At 33.0% G+C, this 25,836-nt stretch overlaps 1 protein-coding gene across 1 annotated transcript in view; it reads right to left on the bottom strand.

Moving 5' to 3' along the window:
• Window positions 1–25,836, bottom strand: part of EPHA6 (EPH receptor A6) — an 809,212-nt gene that overhangs the window by 428,835 nt on the left and 354,541 nt on the right. The window contains 2 exon segments of the mRNA XM_006923412.1: window positions 5,603–5,938; window positions 21,245–21,400. Of these exon segments, the coding sequence (XP_006923474.1) occupies window positions 5,603–5,938; window positions 21,245–21,400 (492 nt within the window).

Raw genomic sequence — 25,836 nt, 5'->3', positions numbered from 1 at the left:
GTTTCACATAACTACAGCTAAGTGGTTCCAAATGATTTGGCAAAATTTTTTTTTACATTTGTTTAATTGTAAACAGATAGCAAACAATTAAGTTGGGGTTCTTTAATGTGGTTTCTTTAATATTTCTTAAATATGAGAAAAAATATATATATAGTCATTACATGAAAGAAAAGGCAATGCAAATTCTCTCTTTATCCTCATGTTCCATACTGTGCATACATAGAGCAATAAAACACTTAATACAATTCTCTAAAAATTTTGGTCTCAAATATTTTGTTTCCTTACTTATACAAGTGTCACCTTATGAACAATATTATTGTCATGATGATTTTCTTTTCTTTGCTTGTGGTCCTGATAATATACTAGTATTTTCTAATAAATGCTGATTCCCTAACTTGGCTAATTTGCATATACCTACTATTTCTCCAAATTTTAGGTTAAATCTTCAGTTCCTTCCTCGAATCCTTCTGTACCTCTGGAATAGATCAACTATTTAGATGCTCCTGATAATTAGTCATCAGTGCCTTACCCTTCAATTGCTCAATCTTTGTATGGTTCCTTCTACTCGGAATTCTTTCCCTTTTCCCAGCCTCACTTTGCCAAGTCACATTCTAGTTATCTCTCAGAACAGAGCTTCATTTAAATCTGTTTCCTCAGGAAGATCAGCCCTTATCTTCCAGACCTGGAGAATATATGCTGTTAGAGTATCTTGAGCTTCTCCTTGGTAGGACTTACCCACAGTACTAATTATAATATATATTGTCATTATTTATTTATTATCTGCCTCCTCACTAGACTGTAAAGTTCATAAGGGCTCACTCGCCACTGTACCTATGTTGAATAAATTAAAGGTTTAGGAATAGCACATATTGCTTTTCCATTTTGTTATTAAAAACAATGATATGTCACCTACAGATAATGAAACAAGTCATTTGCTGTGGCTGTTTCAGTCCAATGAAACTGTAATGTGTTACATTACAGATAACTTTGGAAAGTGCCTCTCAGGCACTTCAAAGAGAATTTCCAAAGATACCCAAGTGAAATGATCAGAAATCCTTTCCTCTATCTGCAGCAGTAAAACTATCATCTTTTCAGGGCTAGCATAAAAATGATGACAGCTAAAGTTTGGTTCTGGGACACTTTATTTTCTATAAGCTCTTTTTGTTTTGTTTTTACCCAACACTAGAATCTGACCCCTTTTGATATGAAAAGAGTAACTGATACATTCAGAGATAAATTATTTCATAATGTTATCCTTGCATGGAGTATTTGCAATTTTAAAGATGAGATTCTCTAATGTCAGAATTTCAGGCGCAAAGAGACAGGGTTTTCTCGGTGTCTCTCAATATTATGACATAGAGATAGTCACTCATAAATATAAGGCTGATTATAATATTTTATTAAGCATGTATGTGACAATATTTTAGTTCAGTTTAAAACCTTAACATACTTTCTAAATAAAATTTAAATATATGTTGAGTTTTTATTAATCATATGTGAAAAAATGTCAAATTAAATTAACAATAATTGTTTCATAACATTCTTCAACAAAAATAAATTTATTAGGGAAGATTGTTTAATAATATTATCCTGATAAATGTGTAGTCTCAATATATGAATACAATATCTTATTCCATCTTTGATATACCTTCTGTCCTTATAGCAATACACTTTTAATGAATTCCCTCATTGTATAAGTGAGGAATAATTTATATTCTATCTTTTTGCGAAGTAAAAAAGTAAACTAAATAAACTTTTAATCCTAGAATGAAAGGCTGCTATATGCATATATGAAATTATGTAGCTATTTATGTATATTTTTCTTTATAGAGATGTTATTTTAATCCTAAAATCTATTTACATTCTATAGTTAAGAATGGTTGTATTGGAATATATTTTTTGATCAAGTGGCAACAAAAGAACCTTAGAAAGAATCTGCTAAACCACAGAGGAACAGAAGACCCTAATCTATTTTACCTTGAAAATATAGTTGACAAGATTTTGTTGAATCTATGGGAAAAAAGAAAAAAAAGAGGGAATAAGAATTCCATTTTGAATGAACCTAAAGCAAATTCTATGATGTAGATATTTGTTAAATGAAAGAGAAAATTGCATAGTAAATACGAAATGGTTATTGTGTAATACTATCAGTCGTCGCTTTATTTATTAGATGCATATCTGAGAGATCAGCAAGGTGGACTTATATGTATAATATTTTGAATAAAATAGTCACATCCATTTCAAATATGTTTTAGTAGAATATTAAACTTTTCTTTCTGTACATTTTTTGGGTTTAGCAATGTTTTTAACTTTTTATTTTGCAATAATTATAGTTTCAGGAAATTTGCAAAAAAAAGTTAACTACTTGCATAACTATAATACAACATTGAACCAAGAAACTGACATTGGTAAAATCCACAATCCATGGAGCGCGTGTAAACATGCATGTGTGTGTGTGTGTGCGTGCGTGTGTGTATGTGTGTGTGTAGCTCTATGAAATTTATCATATATATAACCTTATGTAACTACCACCACAATCAAGAATCAACTGTGTCGCCATCACATGGTTCCTTCCTGCTATCACTGCCATATCTCTCTCCTGCGAATTCTTAGCCCCTAGCTGCCACTAATCTATTCTCCACATGGAAAAAAATAATGATCAGATTTATATGGAATCACGAAAGACCCCTAAAAGCTAAAGCAATCCTGAAAAAAAAGAAACAAAACTGGAAGTATCGCACTGCCTGACTTCATATTACACTACAAAGTAACAATAATCAAAACAGCATGGTATTGGCAGAAAAACAGACACAGAGACCAATGAAACAGAAGTGAGAGCCCATAAATAAACCTGCATATTTATAGGTCAAAACAAAGGAGCCAAAAACATACAATGGAGAAAAGAAAATCTCTTCAAAAAATGGTGCTGGGAAAATTGGAAAGCCACCTGCAAAGAAATAAAATTAGACTGCTATCTGTTACTGTACACCAAAATTAACTCAAAATGGATCAAGATCTAAATATAAGACCTGAAACAATAAATTGCATAGAAGAAAACATAGGTACTAAACTTATGGACCTTGGTTTTAGAGAGAATTTTATAAATTTGAGCTCAAAGGCAAGGGAAATTAAAGCAAAAATAAATAAATGGGACTCTAATAAACTAAAAAGATTCTGCACAGCAAAAAAAACAAAAGAAACAAAAAACAAAAAATGAAAAAACAAAAACCAAACCATCAACAAAACATAGAGGCAACCATCTGAATGGGAGAAAATATTTGCAAACAACAACTCTGATAGGGAATTAATATACAAAATATATGAAGGACTCATACAACTCAACAACAAGGAAACAAACAATCCAATTAAAAAGTGGGCAGAGGACCTGAACAGATACTTCTCCCAAGAAGACATACAAACAGCCAACAGACATGAAAAGATGCTCAACTTCACTATTAGGAAAATGCAAATTAAAACCACAATGAAATACCATCTCATACCTGTTAGCATGGTTATCATCAACAGGACAAGTAATAATGTGTTAGAGAGATTGTGGGGGAAAAGGAACCCTCATCTACTGCTGGTGGGAATGTAAATTGGTACAGCCATTATGGAAAACATGATGGAGGTTCCTCAAAAATTAAGAACAGAATTATCATACAACCTAACAATCCCTCTTCTGGGTATCTACCCTCAAAATTTGAAAACATTTATCCATAAAGATATATGCACCCTGATGTTCATAGCAGCATTATTTACAGTGGCCAAGACATGGAAACAGCCAAAGCGTCCTTTGATAGATGACTAGATAAAGAAGATGTGATACATATATATGATGGAATATTATTTAGCCATAAGAAAAGAGGAAATACTGCCATTTGTGACAACATGGATGGATCTCGAGGTAATCATGCTAATCAAAGCAAGTCAAACAGAAAAAGTTGAGGACCATATGATTTCACTCATATGTGGGATAGAAAACTGAAAGCAGCAAATGAACAAGACAAACAAAAACTCATAGACACAGAAAGCAGTTTAGTGGTTACCAGAGGGGAAGAGGGTAGTGGGGTGGTAGATGGAGGATAAAGGGGCCAAATATATGGTGATAGAAAGAGATTTGACTTTGGGTAGTGAACGCACAATGCAATATATAGATGATGTATTATTGAATAGTACACTTGAAACTTACATAATTTTATTAACCAATGTTCCCCAATAAATTTAATTTAAAAAAGAATGTTATAGAAGAGAATCACACTGAATACCTCCTTTTGATGTTGGCTTTTGCACTTACCACAGTACCCTTAAAGTTAATCCAATAACTTGTATTAATGGTTTGTTCCTTTTCATTGCTTAGTTGTGCTCTAACACTTTCAATAGACTTTTATTTAAAATATCAGAATATGCTGCTTTAGTGTATGTTATGGACTGAATCTCATACCTCTAAAATTCACATTTTGAAGTCCTAATCTTAGCACCTCAGAAAGTGACTATATTTGGGGATAGGTCCTATAAACAGGTAATGAAGGTAAAATGAGGTCATATGGATGGGCTTTAATCCAATATGATGGTTCCCTTATAAGAACAAGAGATTAGGATACAAACATGCATGGAGGAAAGACCATGTGAGGACAAAGGGAGAAAATGGCTATCTACAAGCCAAGGAGAGAGGTTTCAGAATGAAATCAACCCTGTCAATACCTTGATCTTGGGCTTCTAGCCTCCAGATTTGTGAGAAAATAAATTTCTGTTGTTTAAGCCACCCAGACCAAGCAAACAAAAACAATGTATAAAAATAGTTTTAGCTTTATAAATTTGTTTCATATATGTGTGTTCATATACAATACTTTCTGCTATAAGACAATCATTTGTGTATCCACATAATTTATGAATGCCTCTCAAAGGGAGTTTTTAAAATCTCTGAAGCTTTTCCTGTATTATGCTCTACAATAAATCAGGAACATACACTTATAAAAATCATAGGAGTATTCACACCTAACTACGTTGCAGCAAAAATCTACAGTGTTATAAAGGGAACATTTTAACTGAAAGCAATTGAATTTTTTAAAAAGACAGTTTAACTAGTTTTTACAGTCTGCAATAGCATTTGGACTCATTTCTAGATATTTTTATCTATTTCTTTTTAGAGTGAATCATGGTTTAAGCATATTAACTAAAATCTTTTTACAATATAGATAATTATAATTAGCATAAATTTTTACTATTTGCTTTATTTGATATGAAAAAGGGATGTCAGCATAAGTGGGGTAACTGAATTTCAATTCAATCAGTAACGTTTCATTTATGGCTAATGTTCATTGGTAAGAAACATGGATTTACTCATTTCTATTGGTATAAGATTATATAAAAAACAAATACATAGACAATAGAAAGAAGTATTGTATCTAATCAACTATACTCCTAAGAAGTATATTAAAAAAATCTCTTTGCACCTTTGGAAACAACAAGAGCAACAACAAGAAAATCACTTCTGTAGTATATAAAATATACAATTGCACTGTAGGAAACATAGGCCCACCAGGGATATTATGCAGCAAAAGGAAATTATGGGTCTGTTTGAGAGAACAGCAGTGGAACTTACCGTCTTGATCTGTGGTCACTGTAATAGCTGTGAATGGCTTGGGAGAAAAACTCAACTCAGAAACTCCGTTCATGGCTTCTATTTCAAAGGTATAATTCACGTGAGACACAAAGTCAACTACTATCACGGAATTGTTGATCAGGCCAGTATGTCTTGGGATGAAGCGGAGTCCTCCACCACAGTCCTCACACTGGCTGGTGTCTAAGCCACATTTCTTACAGATTACACTGTATGTGAGATCTTTTCTCCCTCCTGTGTCACTTGGTGGGCTCCATTCCAAAATAAGGGCTGTTTCATTGATGTTAAAAACCACATTCCTAGGAGCTGAAGGTGGCCCTAGAGAAAAGCAATTAAAAAACAAAAGTACATGTATAGGACAATGAATTATGGTGCTAACTCAAAAACTTCATCAAAAAACACACGTTGGTCTTTTGTATTAGTTTGAGCTCTTTCTTCTTATAGGAACCATAAAGAACATATGGTTAAAAATATCTGATTAAGTCTAGTAAAAAACGAGTCTTTAGGAGTGAAGATAGTTTATAATTAACTTTTTGGTATATGAATTTCAATATTTAATATCAAAAGTCACGGATCTCCACAAGATAATTATACTCTTTAAATTTATTGGCTGGAAATATAAAATCAGACATTTTTAATTATGCTATGGTTTTAATTACATCTTAATAATTATATCACCATTTTCAAATTTTAAAAAGAAAGTTTATATATATTATATATATAAAACAATATTATGTTTAGCCTTTCACATTTCGTAGTATGCATGGTATGTAGATAAAATTCCTATTCATTACTTTTGACAATCCTTAAGCATCTGTTTCTCACAAGTTGAGAATGACCATAAATTTAGGGTGAACAGTTTGATAGAAGAGGAAGAGAAAGAGAAATTGGAGGTAGTACAAAGCCTTTTTATACGACCTTGCTCATTTCGCAGGATAAAACATTATATGGAAGGGATTAAAAGGTATATATAAGATATGGTGACTGGACTTTTATTCAGATTAACTTCATTAAACACAAGTAACTGTGTCCTTAAAAGCTGAAAAAAAGACCCATACAATCATTTTATTTATCATCAAGACTCTTCATCAAACAATCTGGTCACAAGGTTTGGATGAACATCTTTCCTCAGTCTTCTCACTGCATGGTCTATTAAATCCTTTAACTATTCCACCTTTTTTTAAAAAAAATTGTATCAATAATCTTTTACATATATTTAAGCCCTTCAAACTTCAGTTTCATATCATCTATTGAGCAAATATTAACTGAAAGTCTACTAGATGCCATACACGGCATTATATGCTATATATGAAATAGAATCCTTTCTATAAGAGACTATGCTTATATTGATACTTTGAAAAATAATTCATTGCAAAAATAACTAATGAAATAACATTTCTGCCATATTTTAGAAGGCTTATTTTTAAGACATCTAAACCAATTTTTAAAATTTCTGCTATTAAGAAAATTTGCTTAGAAAGTGGGAAGAAATTTCTTTGCTCAACATTCTCTCTACAGAGAGAAATGCGAGTTTTGATATAGGCTCCTTTTGTATTTCAAGATACAGACATTCATTCATTAAATATTTTTTTAGTGACTATTATGTGTACCATATACTCTACTAGATCTTGGACTTAACAGTCTGAATGTGATAGAATTATTCCTGCTTTCTTGTTATTTATATTTTAGTTAAATGGTTAAATAAACACATATACATATAAACAGAAGAATAAAATTCAAATTATAAATGAAATTATGAAAATCAAAAGGAACAAAGCTGATTTGGGAGAAAAAACTTTCATTCACTGTTGGTGGGATTGTAAATTGCACCCCTAGGGGTGCAGCCACTATGGTAAATAGTACGAAGTTTCCCCAAAAATTAAGCATAGAACTACCATATGATTCAGCTATTCCACTTCTGGGTATTTATCCAAAGAAACTGAAAATAGTAATTTAAAAAGATATATGCACCTCTATGTACATTGCAGCATTATTTACAATAGCCAAGAGATGAAAGCAACCTAGATGTCCATTGATAGATGAATGGATAAAGAAGATGTGGCATATATGTAAAATGGAATATTATTCAGCCATAAGAAAGGACGAAATCTTGCCATTTGCAACAACATGGATAAACCTGGAGGGTATTACGTATGCTAAGTGAAATAAGTCAGACAGAGAAAGACAAATATCATATGGTTTCACTTATTTGTGAAATTTAAAATAAAATAAAACAAAACAAATAAACAAATAAAATAGAAACAGACTCATAGATACAGAGAACAAACTGATGGTTGTCAGAGGGGAAGGAGGTAGGGGAATGGGTGAAAAAGATGAAGGGAAATAAGAGGTACATACCTCTAGTTATCAATGGAAATAAGTGACAGGATTGTAATGTATAATATAGGGAAAACGGTTAATATTATTGTAATAACTATGAATGGTGACAGTTATTAGATCTATTGTGATCACATTGTAAGGAATATAACTGTCAAGTCACTACGTTGTCTACTTAAAACTAATATAATGCTGTATGTCAACTATACTTTAATAAAGAAAAGGAAAGGAGCTGAAATAAAAACAAACAAGCTGAAAAAACCAAAACAAAAGGAGGATCCGTTTAAGAACCATTCTGAGAAAGCCTCGCAGAGGTGGCGAATAAGAAGTATAGAGAGGTGGGAAAAATATTAGGGGTAGAAGGTGAGTAGTACTTTAGTCTTTTTAAGAAAGATCTTAAAATAGTCATGGAACTAGCAGAGAATCACTGTAACTAGAATGTAAAAGGCAAAAAACAAGAAGTGAGTTTTAAGGAACAGAAAGAGGTCAGATAATGTAAGACTGCTAGGCTCATTGGAATGAGTTTGGATATTTTTCTACATACAACAGGAAGAAACTATATATTTTATGCATTGAAGTACTGTGTTTTAAAAAGAGCTTCTAGCTGCAGTGAAGGGATTGGTCTAAATGAGTGCAGGGTACTCAGCAGTGAGATCTGTTATATGGTATTAGGGTAGCAGAACATTAGTCATAAAACTATATCACTGTGTACTGGGTTTGAGATATTAAGAAGTGTTATTATATATTTTCTTTTTTAACTGGATCTTGATATCAGTAATCTGATGGGTAGGGTCCTCATCAATTTATATGTATATCATCTATGCTAGACCTAGAAATGGAACAATTAGCTTTTCTAAAAGGTTTCTGCATACATTGCTTTAGGCCATTTCATATTCCAGAGAGTTACAGGAACATCTGTCTTTGGAAAGGAAAATATGGAAAGGATGATAAATGAGAGCACAGGGATACGTGTAGCTTTTTACTTTCAACCAAGACTTATGTCTGGGAGATAAAGATTCATTATCATTATCATAATAATGTCTTCGTACAGAATGGCATATTCATATTGTTGCTCTTTTATTTATAATAGAAAACATGAATTAATATTCACTTATATTTCCATGAATAGGAAGAATGTTATCAATTATGTTATAGATGTCTGCAAGTATATAACTGTCCTCTTGGAGATACTTAAAAAAAAGGCAACACCCTTCTGACTCAAGGGCCCTCATATTAATTTGTATGACGATTAAATAGCTTTTTAATTGCTGTAAAATTATGCCAGCTAAACTGTGATTTCATGCAAATATTAAGCTGTAATGGCATGCAGTGAATCATATACTAAGATTTAGAAGTTGGAACAAAGACAGACAATTAATTCTAATCCTCGGATTCAACTAAATTACGTGTCACTGGGCTTTTATGAATGTGGCCTGATTGTGTCGCTATCATTTATAAATTTTACAAAGATTATGTGATACATTGGAGGTGGGGGGTGGGGCGAAACCCTGGTAGCCATAACCTTTTGGAGACATCTGTATTGAACATTTCAGGGATTTCCTTATGTTGATTTTTTTTTTTTTAAAAAAAAAGAAAACAAGTAATTCACATAGAAGAAAAGCAATCTCCACACTTCACCCTCCAGACTGACTTCATAAGAAAAGTGTAATTATTCTGATTTGCAAATAACTTTTCCAAACTCACCATATAATAAGCCTTACAAAAAACTACAAATTTATTTCTACTGGCATATCTAGAAAATATATTTTCAATCTTTTTCCTTTTTTTAGTCTCAATTTGGATTTCCTCTTTACAGTTTTAAAGAATAAAGGAATAGTGCTCTAATAATAAATTTATGAGAAGTTTGTAGCATGTGCTGCCTCTTCCCTTCCCAAAAAAGCATCTGGCCCTGCAGTCCCCATCTTCTTCTTGGGGTAGCAGAGGGCAGGTGGGTTATGATTTTTGTTTTGTTTTATTTCACTTCAAGTTTTTCTATGTAAGCTGTTGTTAAACAGAATGGGTATTTCCAGAAATATATCCTGCACAATATCTTTAATCCCATGAGATATCACACAAAAAATGAGTTCAGTGCCCAAATTAAGATTCCTCTGGCACATTGATGCTGAAACAAAAGTAACACATTTTGCTTCCCTTTGTCGAATCCACCATTTACCAAACATTTGTTTCTACAGCTTTATTTTCCAAGGAGTATCTGGGGGAATGCTAGTGTTCTTCAGAACACTGTCAAATAAAAGCTGACACGGAGAAGCAAACTTAAGGGTCATATTTCAGCTACTTCATTGATTTCTATAGTTTTATATTTCATGTTTATAATTATAGAAATATACTAACTCATAAACAAACAGAGTCTTTTTCATATTGATTAGAAAATAACCCATTAATCGTATTGTGGTTTGCAGATGCATTTTTTAACTTTAAGAACAATGAAAATTTGATCTAAATGAGGACATCCAGTCATGAAAGGCTACTGCCTATTAAGCTATCTGGCAATAATTTAAATGCGTTTGTTAATTTAATGGGTCCCAAGAATGTGGTAGTACAGTTTTCTAATGAAAAGCAAATTTCTTTAGATCTACGAGTTTACAAATCAAATAAAAATAGTTCTGTGTTAATCTATATCAAAGAGAATACTTAAAAATATATATTGAACCATCTATAGATGTTTAGGTAAATTCTATTGTAAATGAGTAAATTATAGAATTTACTAAAGAAAGATAAATACATAGGAGCAAATGAAAAATTACATCTCTAGACTAACAATGTACTAAAAATATAAGTTGTCAGATCTACATATAGATGTAATTTACAACTCTAGAAGTCATTTCATTTTTTGTATTATTACTATTATTTTAACTTTTATCTATATCTATATTGTTAATCTAATATCTTTCCTATATAATTTTTGAAGAACAGCTAATAGGAGCACCCATAAATAGAATTTTGTATTCTTCTCTAAACCAATTTGTACTCTATTTATATATAAAATGTTTGTATATTTGAAAATAGATAACAAGTAATCACAAAGCTGGGGCTTCAATCTCACTGCAGGGAAGAAACTAAATCAATTTATTTATTTAAAGAATTGCAACCCAGATAAGTATTGTAATTACGTCAAGGTCATGCAGTACATGAGTAGTAGAATGATACCTAGGGCTTTTTATATTCAGATTTTGTTTTTCTTTATTCTATCATACCATGTTTGTCTCATAGACAGAAAAGATCTGGTAAATAAATATGAAATGTATTTTATAGTGCTTTTCTTAGGAAGTACTGTAAAATATAAATCCTCAAAACATACAAATTATTAAGCAATTTATTGCCTTCCTACAACAGATTCCTTTTAATAATGTTATCTTAGAACACTTAAAATAATTTTATATGCAGAATAGCAATTGAAAATTAAATCTTCAAGGTAAATATGCTTAAAATACAGCAGCATGTACACTTCAAATCCTTTGTACTCAACATATTTTCTTCAATATTACTGCACCTTCTTCAGTAACTTAATTGATGTTTAAAATTATGACTTTTTTCATTAATGTTTTCATAATACTATGAATGAGGACTTAGGTAATTCTTTTTGGATTCTCCATTCTTTCTAAAACTCATAGTTAAATAGAAAAATTTTAAAAATAAATCCAATAGACTAAATACCATTCACTTTCTGAATAAAATCTAAACTTCTCTACCTTGTCTACATGAGTCTTCATAACCAGGCTCATCCTTATTCTCATGATCTTTTTCACTACATCTCACTGCCTTTGCACATGCTGCTCTTTTATTTCCTTTAGCTTTCTGAAAAATTCCTACTCATTCTTCATGTTCTGATTTAGGTGTTACCCACTCTGTGACACTTTTTGTCCTCTGGAAGAACTGACCACTTTTATACTTGTAGTCACATATACAAGAAATGCAGCCAACATTTTTAAGTATTCGTTTTTTTTCTAAGGAGCGTAGTAAATATTTCACATGATTAATTTAATTATTACAATAAACCTATCAGGTAGTTATTAGTATCCCTATTTTATAAAAGAGGTGACTGACACTTACAAAATGCCATATTACACTGAAATATTTGTATTCATATACACAAGTCTATTGTGGTCCAGGATGATCCAAAGGCAACATGTGTTTTAACTAAGGGAATGAATAGAATGCATGGTTTTGTGCAATCTTTCAAGTTATTTTTCACATAGCACAAAATTTGATAAATATTGAAGAGCAGAGTCCAAGGTTTTAATCTTTGAAAAGCCTGATCCACAAAACTTGAAAATCATTTGAGAAGTAGAAGGGAGTGTTTATATTATGACAACTGAGATTAACTAATAAAGACCATAACAAAATGGGCAGCCACCCACTCTCTACTCATTGAGAAGGAATAAAAACTTCTTAAAATAAAGTTTCTGTAGACCCTAAAAACTTGAAAAGTGAACCTTTTGTCCCCAAATTTCTATGCTATAGAGCACTGGTATAAACCTTGAAAAAAAGTTCCAAAAGTAGTTAACCATTCTCATCAATGTAGGGGAAAAAATGTACATAGAAACCCATAGAATAACTAGTTGTAAGAATTACAAAAATGTGTTATAGCTGTGCAGATCAAGAGTTAAAGAGCAAAACCACATATATGATGAAAGCACACTAAAGTACAAATTAAATAATTTGACCTTGAGTCTTCAGAGTTAAGTATGATCTAGTTTCCATAATACCATGAAAAAAGAAAACGCATGCGCACCTCCATACAACTCTTCCCCTGTTTGAGTCAATTATGTTAAACATTCATTAGAAATAGAAAAAAGAAATATGAAGAAACTAAGCACTGTCATAATCTGGGAGAGAAAATCAAAACAATAAATGAATAGGTTAAAACAAATTAATAAACCTTTCTCAAAATGCATAACACTGTGGGGATAATTATGAACACTCTCTTTCCAATTATGACTGTTTATTGGTAATTAGTCTGTAGTGTACACATAGATAATATTGAATGGGACAATTCTCTCTGTGTTACAACTGTAGAGGGCAGAAATAGATTCACCCTGGAAGCAAGTGGTCACTCAATTCTCCAGCATCAGCAGAATGACTATTAAATATCTCTTCCTATAGAAGAAGCTTTCCCAGGTCATTTGGTAAAAGAACCAACACTGAAATAAATATTAAAGTATTTGTGTTTAGAAAACTCCATAAAGCTCAAAAAATACCTTACATCAGTGATCTGTATTGGAGAAACTGGGATTCATTAACTACAGTTACCTATTCTGTAATGTAGGGTCATTTTAATTGTAAAACTATACCATTGTAATACATTGAGTGAATATTTAGAGTTATTGTCTATAAAAAGGCAAGTCTAAACTATAACACAGCCTGCTTGAAGCAATAAAATCCATCTTTACAACTTATCCTATTTTGGCCTCTATATAATTGTGACTGCTATACTGTGTTCACAATGAGCCACCTAACCAAATAGTTGCGCTTTTGTGTTTCAGTTGTGAGATGGAAAAGCAAGCAACCAGAATAGTTTTCTCCATGCAAAACATGCTTCGGAAGAAAGAGGGAAAAACCCTAAAGAGATGGGGGGGAAAAAAAGAAGAGATAGCAAGCAGAGCTGGGGTATATGAGTGTGGACATTCCTGTACCCACTCAGAAGTGGGTTACCTGAGCAGGCCAGCGGAAATGTAGAACACCTCTCCTGTTTCATCTCAACACACTATTTGTTCTACTCAAAATAAGAGGGAGAGGTTAATGCCTTTCTCAGGCGACCAATTGTTCTAGCAATCAAGAAACCACGTTTCACAATGTTAGCCTTAGAACAAAAGTTAAGTTCAACTTTTACATTTTCATCCCAATCACTGGCACTGTATGTCAAATGCAAAGATACAAAGACATAATATTTGCCTTTATATTAAGCAAGAAGTTGGAAAATACTGTTTTTACACACAAGGTACTTGACTTGATGGCATACTTAGATGACCAAAAGAAAAATTTTTTTTTGATGTTTATTAGAATTATCCACATATGTAACATATTTTATTTTTTGAACTTTTCTAAGTAGGTAACACAAGTGTTTGCTGAGTCTGTTAATCTTCCAGCACCTGTTTAGCAGCTTTAAGAAATCTTACTGATTTAAACACATGAGGAACATCAAAGTAAAAATGCTATGATTGTGGAATACTATTTTGTCTAACTTTTCATACATCCATATATTAGACCCCTCACTTCATTTATCTTGATCTTTTCATGCTTTCTTTCCTGCTTGACAAGTAAGTAATGTTTTCTTAGTAACTCTTATTTTCCTTTGTTTCTTCAACCTCAGTGAGTAATTTCCCTTCTGGCCTGGAAAAGCCTTGGACAGTTATTTTGATAACACACTTCTTGGCAGGCAGCAGGCTCTCCTGTGCTCTGAACTGCTCTCAGAGGCAGCCCTAATTGACCAAGACTTGATATTGTGGAGTGTCCCCCACAAATCATCTTTTAAAGCATAGAATATACATTAATGAGTCACCTGAGAAAAAAATTTTAGAGTTTATGAAATAGATCAATAAACTAGAGAAAACATTTCAGTATTTCATTTTAAATTCCATATGCATAATTTCTTTATATATTTTACAGCTTATGCAAAAAAGATACAATGATTTTTAAAAATTGAGGGGACTCAAACTTGGAAATATGTTGTTGGTATAACTGTATGTTAGTACTGTTTGAAAGATCCTAACATAGTTAAATTTGGAGAGGGAGAGACAGGCCAGGGATAGACTTTGACTGTCCTCGAATTGACTTACAATTTGGGGCTTTGAAAGCCTTTAGGGAGAAGTGAGAACATGATCAAGGTTTTGTTTTTGTTTAGAAATAATACTTTCTAGTAATTTGTAACATTTAGAGGGATGGAAGACAAGGAAGAAATCACGCCAGGATATTATTAAATTAGTCCAAGGAATAGTTAATGGCCTTAACTAAAAGGATAAGGCCAGAAACTAACAGGCTAAGGGGTAGAATTGATAGGACTTCTGACTACTTGCACATGTCAAGTTCAGGGCAGATTTATGATTCTAAGCTTTCTGGCTTGGATTGATGCATAGATTCTCCAGAATAAGAAAACAAGCTGGGGTAGATGAGCAGACTGGGAGAGAAAGCAATAAAATTGGCTTTTTCAGGTTAAGCTTGAAATTATTAGTTTATTTGTTCATCAAATATTTATTTAGTGCCCATTATCTGCCAGGTACTGTTATTAGTACTAAAAATACAGTAAAGAAAGAACAGCCATGATCCCACTGGCCCTCATAATCTAGTATGGGTTGAATGGCAATAAACAAGGAAACAATTGTACAAAAAAAAAAAATCTGATATTTTCAAAGAGTGATATAATCCACACAAAGTAAAACATGTGACATACAAAAGAATAACTTAGAGGGATTCAGTTTTTGAACGGGTGGTCAGGAAATGCCTATACTAAGTACTGACACTTGAGTCTGAATGGCAAAAAGGAAATGGCAATGAGCAGACCCACAGGGAGAGCATTTCAAGTAGAAGAAATTGATGGCACTAAGGATGGGAACAAGTTCAGCATCTCGGAAATCCATGAGTTTAATAACCAAGAAAAGTATGGTATGAGAGCAGGTATGAGATGCAGGCAAGTTTCCATAGAACACATAGGTTGTTAGATTCCATAATTAGTCAGCTGGAATACTTTGGACCTTAGAAGAAAAGACTGAGATATGGATAAAAATATGGCATCATGTATTTACAGGTTCTATATGAAGCCATGAGAATAAGTACACATGAAAAGACAAGAAGGCAAAGAAAGGAATATGAGGAAAATTAACATTTAATGGTGAGCAAAAGAAGAGAAACTGTCAATGGACAAATACAATGGTCATAAAATTAAGAGCATGAAGGTAAGATTGCAAGGTCTTAGACTGAAAGAGAACAGATAGTTTCAAGAAAAAAGGAGTAATCAACAGAATTAAATGTTATGAATAAAAAGGCAAAAATGTTTCCAATACAAATGATAAATGAGATTATTGGTTAATTTTTCTTATGTAGTTTACTTGAAGTGGTGGAAGAAAATGTGATCGCAGTAGAGTAGAGAGCAAAAATGTGAATGTAGTAGAGTAAAAAGTAAATTAAAAGTAAAGAAGTAGCCACAGCCAATGAAGACTGCTTTCCCAAGGTGTTTGTTTTGGAGGAGAAAAAATATTAGACCGGGAGCATTTTTTTCATGAGTATACTTACAGATTATGAACAAGGAGTCAGTGGAAACAAAGTTTGAGTATACTTACAGATTATGAACAAGGAGTCAGTGTAAACAAAATGTGAAAAGAGGAAATTAACAGTAATAGCCAGGCCCAATAAAAGTTTGAAGGATCAGACTCCTCCATCACCACGAAAAAGAACTGTTCAAGAGATTAGCTCTGGATATGAGAGATTTTTTTTTTAACTGTAGCCATTTGAATCATCTAAAAATCTTTATGTGACACCTCACCATAAAAAGATATACAGATGGCATATAAGAATATGAAAAGACACCTCATATTACATGTCACTAGGGAAATGCAAATTACAATGAGATCCCACTACACACCTATTAGAAATAGCCCAAATCCAAAATACTGACAATGCCAAATGCTGGCAAAGATGTGGAGCAAGAGGAACTCATTCATTTTTTGTTGGAATGCAAAAGAATAATTTAGTGGTTTCTTACATAAGTAAAAGTACTCTTACTATGTGACCCAGAAATCATGTTTCTCGGTATTTCCTCAAAGGACTTGAAAACTTATGTTCACACAAAAACCTGCACATTCGTGTTGATAGAAGCTTACATATAACTGCCAAAACTAGGAAGCAACGAAGCTGTCCTTCAGTAGGTAAATAGATCTATGAACTGTGGTATATCCAGACAATGAAATATTATTCAGCGCTGTAAAACAAATAATCTATCCAGCTGTGAAAAGATGGAGGAATCTTAAATACATATTACTAAATGAAAGAAGCTAATCTAAAAAGGCTACATACTGTATGATTCCAACTATATGATATTCTGGAAGATGCAAAACTATAGAGACAGTAAAAAGATAAATGGTTGCCAAAGCTTGGTGGGAAGAAAGGATGAACGGTGCGGGGGACACAGATTTTTGGGCAGTGAAAATATTCTGTATGATACAATAATGATGACTACATGTCATTATACATTTGTCCCAACCCATAAAATGTACACTAAGAGTGATTCCTAATGTAAACTATGGACTTTGGTTGACTACAGTATATCAGTGTAGGTTCATCAGTTGCAATCAATGTACCATTCTGGTAAAGGATGTTGATAATGGGGGAGGCTGTGCACATGCACATCTGGGGTAGGAGAGTATATGGGAAATCGCTACACTGTCTCTTAATTTTGTGGTGAATCTAAAACTACTCCAAACAATACAATCTTAATAAAAAACGTTTATGTGAAAAAATCATATATGTGTGTATGTGTGTGTGGTTGGTTGTCTCAAGATTTTGAAATAAAAGACACCTATTTCTGAAAACCCAAATAAATTATAAAACTCTTAATGGTGAAATCACATGCATTTTTGTACCAGAAACTTAAGGGTTGTTAATGGTACTAAGCAGAGAATGACTCCTTGGGGTCGTTAAAATCATATTTATATAACCATATACTATATGTCTAGGAAACTCTTTCCTTACTGGGCCTTTTCTGGCCAAATGTCCTGGTTAATCTTTTCCAATATTTTAATCTTTCACTTTCTTTTAAACTCATACATTGAAAATATCCCTGCCCCTGATACTAAGGGGGAAAAAAATGATTCCTTTTAAATCCCTGGAAGAGTTTCTGAAAACAGTTTCAAATGCTAACACTAACAAACACAGTAAAAAGTGATGGGATTAACTACTTATGTTGCAGGAAGTGACACCAACAAAGGAATTTGGATGCTCAGACAACTTTGTTAGAGGAAGGAGAGTTTATTAGGCCAGCTGAGAGTGAGGCAAAAGGCAGGAGCTTGTTCAGGTTAGATTTCTTACAGTTTAAATACCCTGGTAGTGTTCCATGCAAGGGGCGCATGATTTCCTTCTCTGAGGGTCTACGTGCACTTCCTGATTCAGGATGGGAGGGAGAGTTTCAGGTGGGGGCTGCTAGGGGGAAGGAAGTCCCAGACCACCAGTCTTATCTATTTACAAATCGTTAGATGTGGCAGTTGTTTCCAGAACGCCATTTAAAGATCTATAGGGTGTGATTAATCCAAGACCGACTGAGTAGGTCATTTTTGCAAGCCCTTTCCTTTGCATTTTTCGAATGCCTCCTCTCTTACTTACTTGACCCAAATTCTAACCTTTAGATAATACACTATTGGAATAAGAGTGATAAAAAATGTCGAATTCATAGATACATGATATAGAAGTTAAGGGAGTTTGCAGCTATTAAAATTTGACTATTGTTTGTGGTTAATGAAAGACAGGAAAGGTTGACTACTTGTTTGGTTCATGGCTTCGATAGTTCTATGTCTTGGTGAACTTATCTGGTTCTCAAGGACCAGTGTCTAATTGTCTAATTGTTCAATGACCTCCTGACTTGTCATTTTCCTGACTTTTCTTTCCCAACAACCTAATCTTTTAATTTTTATGAGATATGATGCTTTAGAGTTTATGGTCCTTACTTTTCTTGCATATATTGTAATAACTGCAAGGGTCTCTCATCTAATCAGAGTGTAATTCAAAAAACTTTAGTGCCATCAGATAGGCATAGAGGAATAGAAATTAAAATGTTTTGTGAAAGTGTCTTAAAAACTCAGTACATTGTATTTTCAGTTTGTAGGAATGCAGATGAAGGAAGCTGTGAGCCCAGAATAATAGTATCAACATAAAGTATTTAATAGTTTAAATATTTACTTATCAAAAATTACTTCAAAATGAATTATAGGAGAACAGCTTTCTGTATTATAAATATTTATGTAGCATTTACAATTTGCTAGGTATTGTTCTCAGCACTTTTCAGATATTAACTTATTTAATCATCATAACAAAAGAATGAGGTAGGTACAGTTATTATCACTACAAATGATGCAACAGGTTAAGAGTTAAGAAAGGTTAAATAATTTGTCCAAGGTTATATTGTAAACACCAAAACCATGATTCACTTATAAATATTTATGTAGCATTTACAATTTGCTAGGTATTGTTCTCAGCACTTTTCAGATATTAACTTATTTAATCATCATAACAAAAGAATGAGGTAGGTACAGTTATTATCACTACAAATGATGCAACAGGTTAAGAGTTAAGAAAGGTTAAATAATTTGTCCAAGGTTATATTGTAAACACCAAAACCATGATTCACACTCAGATAATTTGATTCTAAAAAAAAAAAAAAAAGATGGTGCAATACTAATACACTATACTAAGTCTTTGCTAAAACAAGGCAAAGAAGTCCTTAAGTAAGTAATAGAGAGAAGCCTTGATAGAGGATCCTCCTAGGGAGACCTGACAAAAGCTTTCACCTTTCTTTGAGGGTTCTCTCTTTCAATCCTTAATGACAACATAGCATGCTATTCTCCTTCTAAAGCGCTGCCCAGCAATGACAATAATTAAACCTTTTCCAGCTTGCCGTTAGTAGAACTAAGGCAGGCTAGCATTTAAAAACAGAATTTATAATGCCAAGCATTAATTGTTTTTTTAAAAGAAAGAAAATCCAAGAAACGAAAATGCTAAGCTGATAGGTACACATATTGATTCAACAATGACTGACAAGTTTACCAGATTCACAGACCTTGTTGCATCTCATATTTGTTTCCTTAACTAGTCTCATTCCAAAGAGCTGTAAGCTTTCCCAACTATCTATCCTGCGACGTCAATGAGGGATTATAATGATAAGGACCAATGTATTCCTTTAATTTGTCAGTTGTCTATTTATGGCCTTCTAAGAAAATAAAAAGAGGAGATTCTCCTCAATCATTCACATAAGAAACTACATTCAGTTTCTGATACAGGATTTGAGGGATACTTGCCTGCCAGTACTGTAGTTATTTGAAACTCTACCATCTAGGTTGGAGTGAGTATGTTGTCCACAATATAATATCATGATATATAGCAACTGTGCAAGAAGGATTACATGTGTATAGTAATATCAAGCTCTTCCTGTTCAAAATTATTACGCAATCAGGTGAGTAATCACATTTAGAATTTTCTTTTTCCTATTTATAAACTGAAAATATTTTCTAGGGAAAAAAATATCTAGGTAGTAATTTTCTGAAAAAGTAGTCTCTCAGCATTTAGAACCCAAAAGCAAAAATTACATCTACTAATGAATGTGTTGCATTTTTATTAAATGTGTTCATAAAAATAGTTTATATTAAAGTCTATAGTAATGCAGACAAATCTATGAATAGCATCAGTTAAAAGAAATGGGATATCTCCATTGTCCCTAAGGAATATGTGGCATTACATAGTTCTCGATCTATTTTTGCCTCTATAAAATTACATAACATAAGCAACATTTTGGCACCAATTCATCAAAAAGATGGGCAAATTTTCACTATGATACCTATTCATGTATTTAACACGACTTATAACTTAGAGGTGACATTTTACTTTTGCCCATGATATATTCACTTTTATTTTTAAAATGCAGATATTTCAAAATGTATCGGTATTTCAACTTTAATAATAGGAGAATACAAATAATTTAAAATTCTCAGTGACTGCATTAAAATGACCTTAACATTTAGATTTAATATACCATTGGTTCCAACCTCAAAATTGAAGAGAACGTGAGAGGTGAAATGTGAAGAAATTCAAAACTACCTTCCTTTAAAGGCAAATACCAAGGAAAACTTCAAACTTTTCTGCATAAAAATAGCACAATGGCTTTTAGAATTCTACCTGGAAGTTCCCCACACAGTAAACTTGATGGTCTTAAATTGATGTGCCTAAAAAATGGTCAAGATTTGAAGAGAAGAGAAGCTTTCCTTGTAAATTCTCGGGTAGTCTTAAACTGCTTTAATTTCCTAAGGACAGATTATTGTCAGGGAAAATTTACAGGTCCTCAAACCAATGCGTGCATGTCTAGGATCAATGTGAATTCTGAAGAGTAAACACATTCTTTGGAGAAGTTGACAAGCAACTATGCTGAGAACAAAGAAAAACTTTTTCCTTGACTTATCAAAGACAAATAGCATCAATGGTACAGAATTTTGTATATCTACATTAAAAAAAAAATAGAATAAAGAAACCAGAAGAATTGGAATTAGGATTTCCAAATGCAAAATATAGACTTACTGGTACATGCCATGGAAGGTGGGTCTTTTTCAGCCCGGAAGTAACCTTTTTCACACTGACAGATAGAAGTTGCTTCCATGTAGGTTAAACTGTGTGGAGGGCATTTAGAACATTTTGTGTTCCCAGCAAATGCTTTATAGAATCCTGGTCTGCAAGCTGTAAAAACAGTGGAAAAATTTTTTTTTATTATTGCTAGAGTTCTTTTATTTGTATATGTACAACATATTTTAATTTAAACACACTTTGGATCTCACAGAGTTCAGTGTCAAAAATACACAAAAGTCAATAACATCAATGAATTAAATTAGTTAATCAACATCAGTAACACAACAGTGACTTCACATTTTACCTGAGGTTGCTAATTTTAAAAGCCATACCTGAAACACACATATACACAAAATAGCCATCATTATGGAAGTGTGAGGATGCCTATAACAGGCAATAAGAGAATTGATTTTGTGTAGTTCTGGGAAATGGCATTAAATAACACTGAATCACACTATTTAAAAATATATTTATGTTCCATTTCCCCCTTAGTCTTTATGAGTACTTTAAGGAAAGTCCCAGTGTAGTGCGGGTGTATTTTTAATATCTTCAAGGCTAAAAAAAAAAAAAAAAAAAAATTAACAAAATAAGAGCTGGCCTTATGCTCAGAGACCTTCTCAAGCAAGAACTAGTTATGGTTTGATAACATTGCTTTATTATTATCATGTTTATTTTTATTTTTTATGGCAAACAATTGTTGACCCCAAGAAGAATATACCTGTCAAAAAGGGACTACCAGTTGTTAATCTGGTTCAAATTTCTAATCCGAGTTTACAGAGGCCTCACAGGCACACTGTGAAAAGCCACAGACTGGGCTGCCAAGTTTGCTGCACTGTGTGCCTGACACTAAGTCCACCCTTCTAAAAGAACTCCTAGGATCAAAAGTCAACCCGTAGGACTGAGACTTTCCCCATTCAATGAGAGCTGTGCAGCTTTATCCTCATTTGCATCTTTACCAACTAATCAAAGGGCTCCATTCTGACCAATCAGGACAGTGCTACTTGGACAAATCAAACTATGAAGATTCCTCATTCACATAGAAATGGATTAATCAGAGACCAGACGTGGGAACTTCTATCTATATAAGTCAGCCTCTTCACTGTCTCATTGGAGCATACTTTCAGTTTCCATTGAAGACTGTTTTTCAGCTGAAGAAGTAACACCAGAGCAGAGCTGTCTTGCTGGAGCTGAGCTGTGCCACAGGAGCTCTGACACTGGACTCTCCTTACCCAGGCCACCTCACTGGAGGTGTTTATCTGTTTCACAACTGAGCTGTTTTCATTGAATAAAGTCTCCTGCTTTGCTGCATCTCAAATCTTTGATTCCCGTTGGTGTCGAATTGGCGGCAATGACTTTTTGTTCACATAATTTTTCTATTTTATTATGTTGAAATAAATTCACTTTAAAATTCTGAATCAGTTAAAAAATGGGTAGACAAAATATTAAGTAAACAAGGTACACGTGCTATATACATGGGGCGGAAATCATAAAAATGACATGAAAATTATAAAATTTTCACAAAAAATCATGAACATAAAATGTAAATGAGTAAAGTTATATGTGAAAATTTTGTTGAACCTCATTTTCTCTTCACCTAAATCCATGTTGCCATTTTCAGTATACATTTTCCCAGGAATGGAAGACCTACCAAAAAAGAAGCCTATGCTAGATGTGCATCCATGGTTCTGAATGGTGGGGGGCTTAGTTGTTTCTGGTCTTAAAGAAAACACTGCTAGCCATTTTTTAAATGAACAGTTATACAAAATAAAGGAAGAGTAATTTTCCAGTGACAAACTACTTATGTTATTCCAATATATTTTCACAAAAGGCAAAAGGCTCTATTTAAAAATTCACAAAAATCCAAATTTAACAATAAATCTATGCATAAGGCTTCTGCCTGTGTATTTAGGACAAAAAGAAAAAAACTGCCATTTGATTTTTTTTTTTTTTAATGTCTTCGTCTGGTTTGGGATTCAGGGTAATAGTGACTTCATAAAATGATCTTGGGAGCCTTTCTTCCTCTCAAATTTTTTGAAATAGTTTGAGAAGAACAGATGTTAATTCTTCTTTAAATGTTTGGTAAAATTCATCTCTGAAGCCATCCAGTCCAGGACTTTTGAGTATTGGGAGCTGATTTGATTTTATTAGTAGCATTTCAGGCGGTTCAGATTTTCTGTTTCTTCTTGACTCAGTCTTAAGAGATTGTATGTTTCTAGGAATGTATCCATTTCTTCCAGATTGTTCAATCTGTTGGCATATAATTGCTCATAGTATTTTCTTATAATTTTTTGTATTACCGTGGAGTCAGTTGTCACTTCTCTTCTTTCATTTCTGTTTTTATTCATTTGGGTTCTTTCTTTTTTGTGATGAGTCTGGTTAAAGGTTTATCAATTTTGTTTATCTTTTCAAAGAACCAGCTCTTGGTTTCATTGATTTGTTCTATTGTTTTTTTTTTTTTTAGATTCTATTTTGTCTACTTACACTTTGACTTCTATTATTTCTTTCTATTCACTTTGGGCTTTGATGTTATTTTCCCTAGTTTTTCTTAGTGTAAGGTTAGATTGTTTGAGATTTTTCTTGTTTCTTGAAGTAAGCCTATATTGCTATGCACTTCCCTCTTAGGACTGCTTTTGCTGTGTCCCATTGATTTTAAGTGTTGTGTTTTATTTTTCATTTGTCTCAGGGTATCTTTTGATTTCTTCCTTGATCTCATTGTTAACCCATTCATTGTTCAGTAGCATGTTATCTAGCCTCTATGTATGTTATGTTTTTCAGCTTTTTTCTTGTAATTGATTTCTAGTTTCATACCATTGTGGCTGGAGAAGACACTTCATATACTTCAGTCATCTTAAATTTACTGAGACTTGTTTTTTGGCCTAACATGTGATCTATCCTGGAAAATGTTCTGTGTGTACATGAGAAGAATGTATATTCTGCTGCTTTGTGGAGAAATGCTCTAAAATATCAATTAAATCCATCTAGTCTAGTGTATCATTTAAGGACACTGTTTCCTTGCTTTTCTGTCTGGAAGATCTATCCATTGGTATCAATAGGGTGGTAAATTTTCCTGTTATTACTGTATTGATGTCAATCCCTCTCTTTATGTATATCAATATTTGCTTTATATATTTCAGTGCTTCCATATTGGGTTTGTATATATTTACTAGGTTTATATCCTCTTCTTGGATTGATCCTTTTATCATTATGTAACATCCTTTTTTGTCTCTTGTTATAGCCTTCGTTTTAAAGTCTATTTTGTCTGATGTAAATATTGCTACTCCAGCTGTTTTTCCATTTCCATGAAATATCTTTTTCCATTCCTTTACTTTCAGTCCACATGTGTCTTTTAATCTCTTGTAAGTCTCTTGTAGGTAGCATATATATGAGTCTTGTTTTCTTATCTATTCAGCTACCCTATGTCTTTTGATTTAATCCGCTTAAAGTGATTATTGATAGGTACATAGTTATTGCTGTTTTATTATTCATATTTATGTTTTTTTTCTTCCTTTTCTTCTTAAAGAAGTCCCTTCAACATTTGTTGTCATAGTGGTTTGGTGGTGCTGAATTCCTTTAGCTTTTTCCTCTCTGGGGAGCTGTTTATCTCACTTTTAATTTTAATTGATAGCCTTGCTGGTTACAGGACCTCCTTTATTGGAAGTCTTTGCTTTTCATCACTTTGAATATTTCATGCAAATCCTTTCTAGCCTGCAAAGTTTCCGTTGAGAAATCAGCTGACATTCTTTTTGAAGTATCCTTATAATTTACTAGCTGCCTTTCTCTTGCTGCTTTTGGAATTCACTCTTTGTCTTTAACCTCTGCCATTTTAATTATGATGTGTCTTGGTGTGGTCATCTTTGGGTTCACCTTTTTTGGGACACGCAGCACTTCCAGAACTTGTATGTCTATTTCCTTCACCAGATTTGGGAAGTTTTCAGTTATTATTTCCTCAAATAGGTTCGCAATTCCTTGCTTTCTCTCTTCTCTTTCTGGTATCTCTGTGATGTAAAGGTTATTAACTTGATGCTTTCCCAGAGATTCCTTAAAACTATTCTTATTTAAAATTTTTTTTTTTCTTTTCTGTTCTGACTGGGCATTTTCTGCTACCATGAATTCCAAATTGCTGATTCAATCCTATTCTTTTCACTGAAATAATCTATTCTTCCCCTAAGTTCATTGAGCATCCTTATAACCATTGTTTTGAACTCTATCTGGTACATTGCTTGTCTCCATTTTGCTTAGTTCTTTTTCTGGAGTTTTCTCCTGTTTTTTTTTTTTTTTTCATTTGGGACTTGTTTCTTTATTTTCTCATTATGGCTGCCTCTTTATGTTCATTTCTATGTATTAGGTAGATCTATGTCACCCAGTCTTAGTGGGCTGGCCTTATACAGTAGGTGTTCTGTGTTGCCCACTGGCACAGTCTCCCTGATCACCTACATGGGCTGTGTGTGCCCTCCTATTGAAGTTAAGCCTTGATTCTTGCTAGCAGTCGGTGGGTGGCACTGACTCTCATGCTGACTGGTTATGAGAACTGGCCATGTCCACAGCAT

This window comes from Pteropus alecto, unplaced genomic scaffold, assembly GCF_000325575.1.
Source record: "Pteropus alecto unplaced genomic scaffold, ASM32557v1 scaffold379, whole genome shotgun sequence".
Lineage (NCBI taxonomy): Eukaryota > Metazoa > Chordata > Mammalia > Chiroptera > Pteropodidae > Pteropus > Pteropus alecto.
This window is presented reverse-complemented; position numbering and strand designations above follow the sequence as displayed.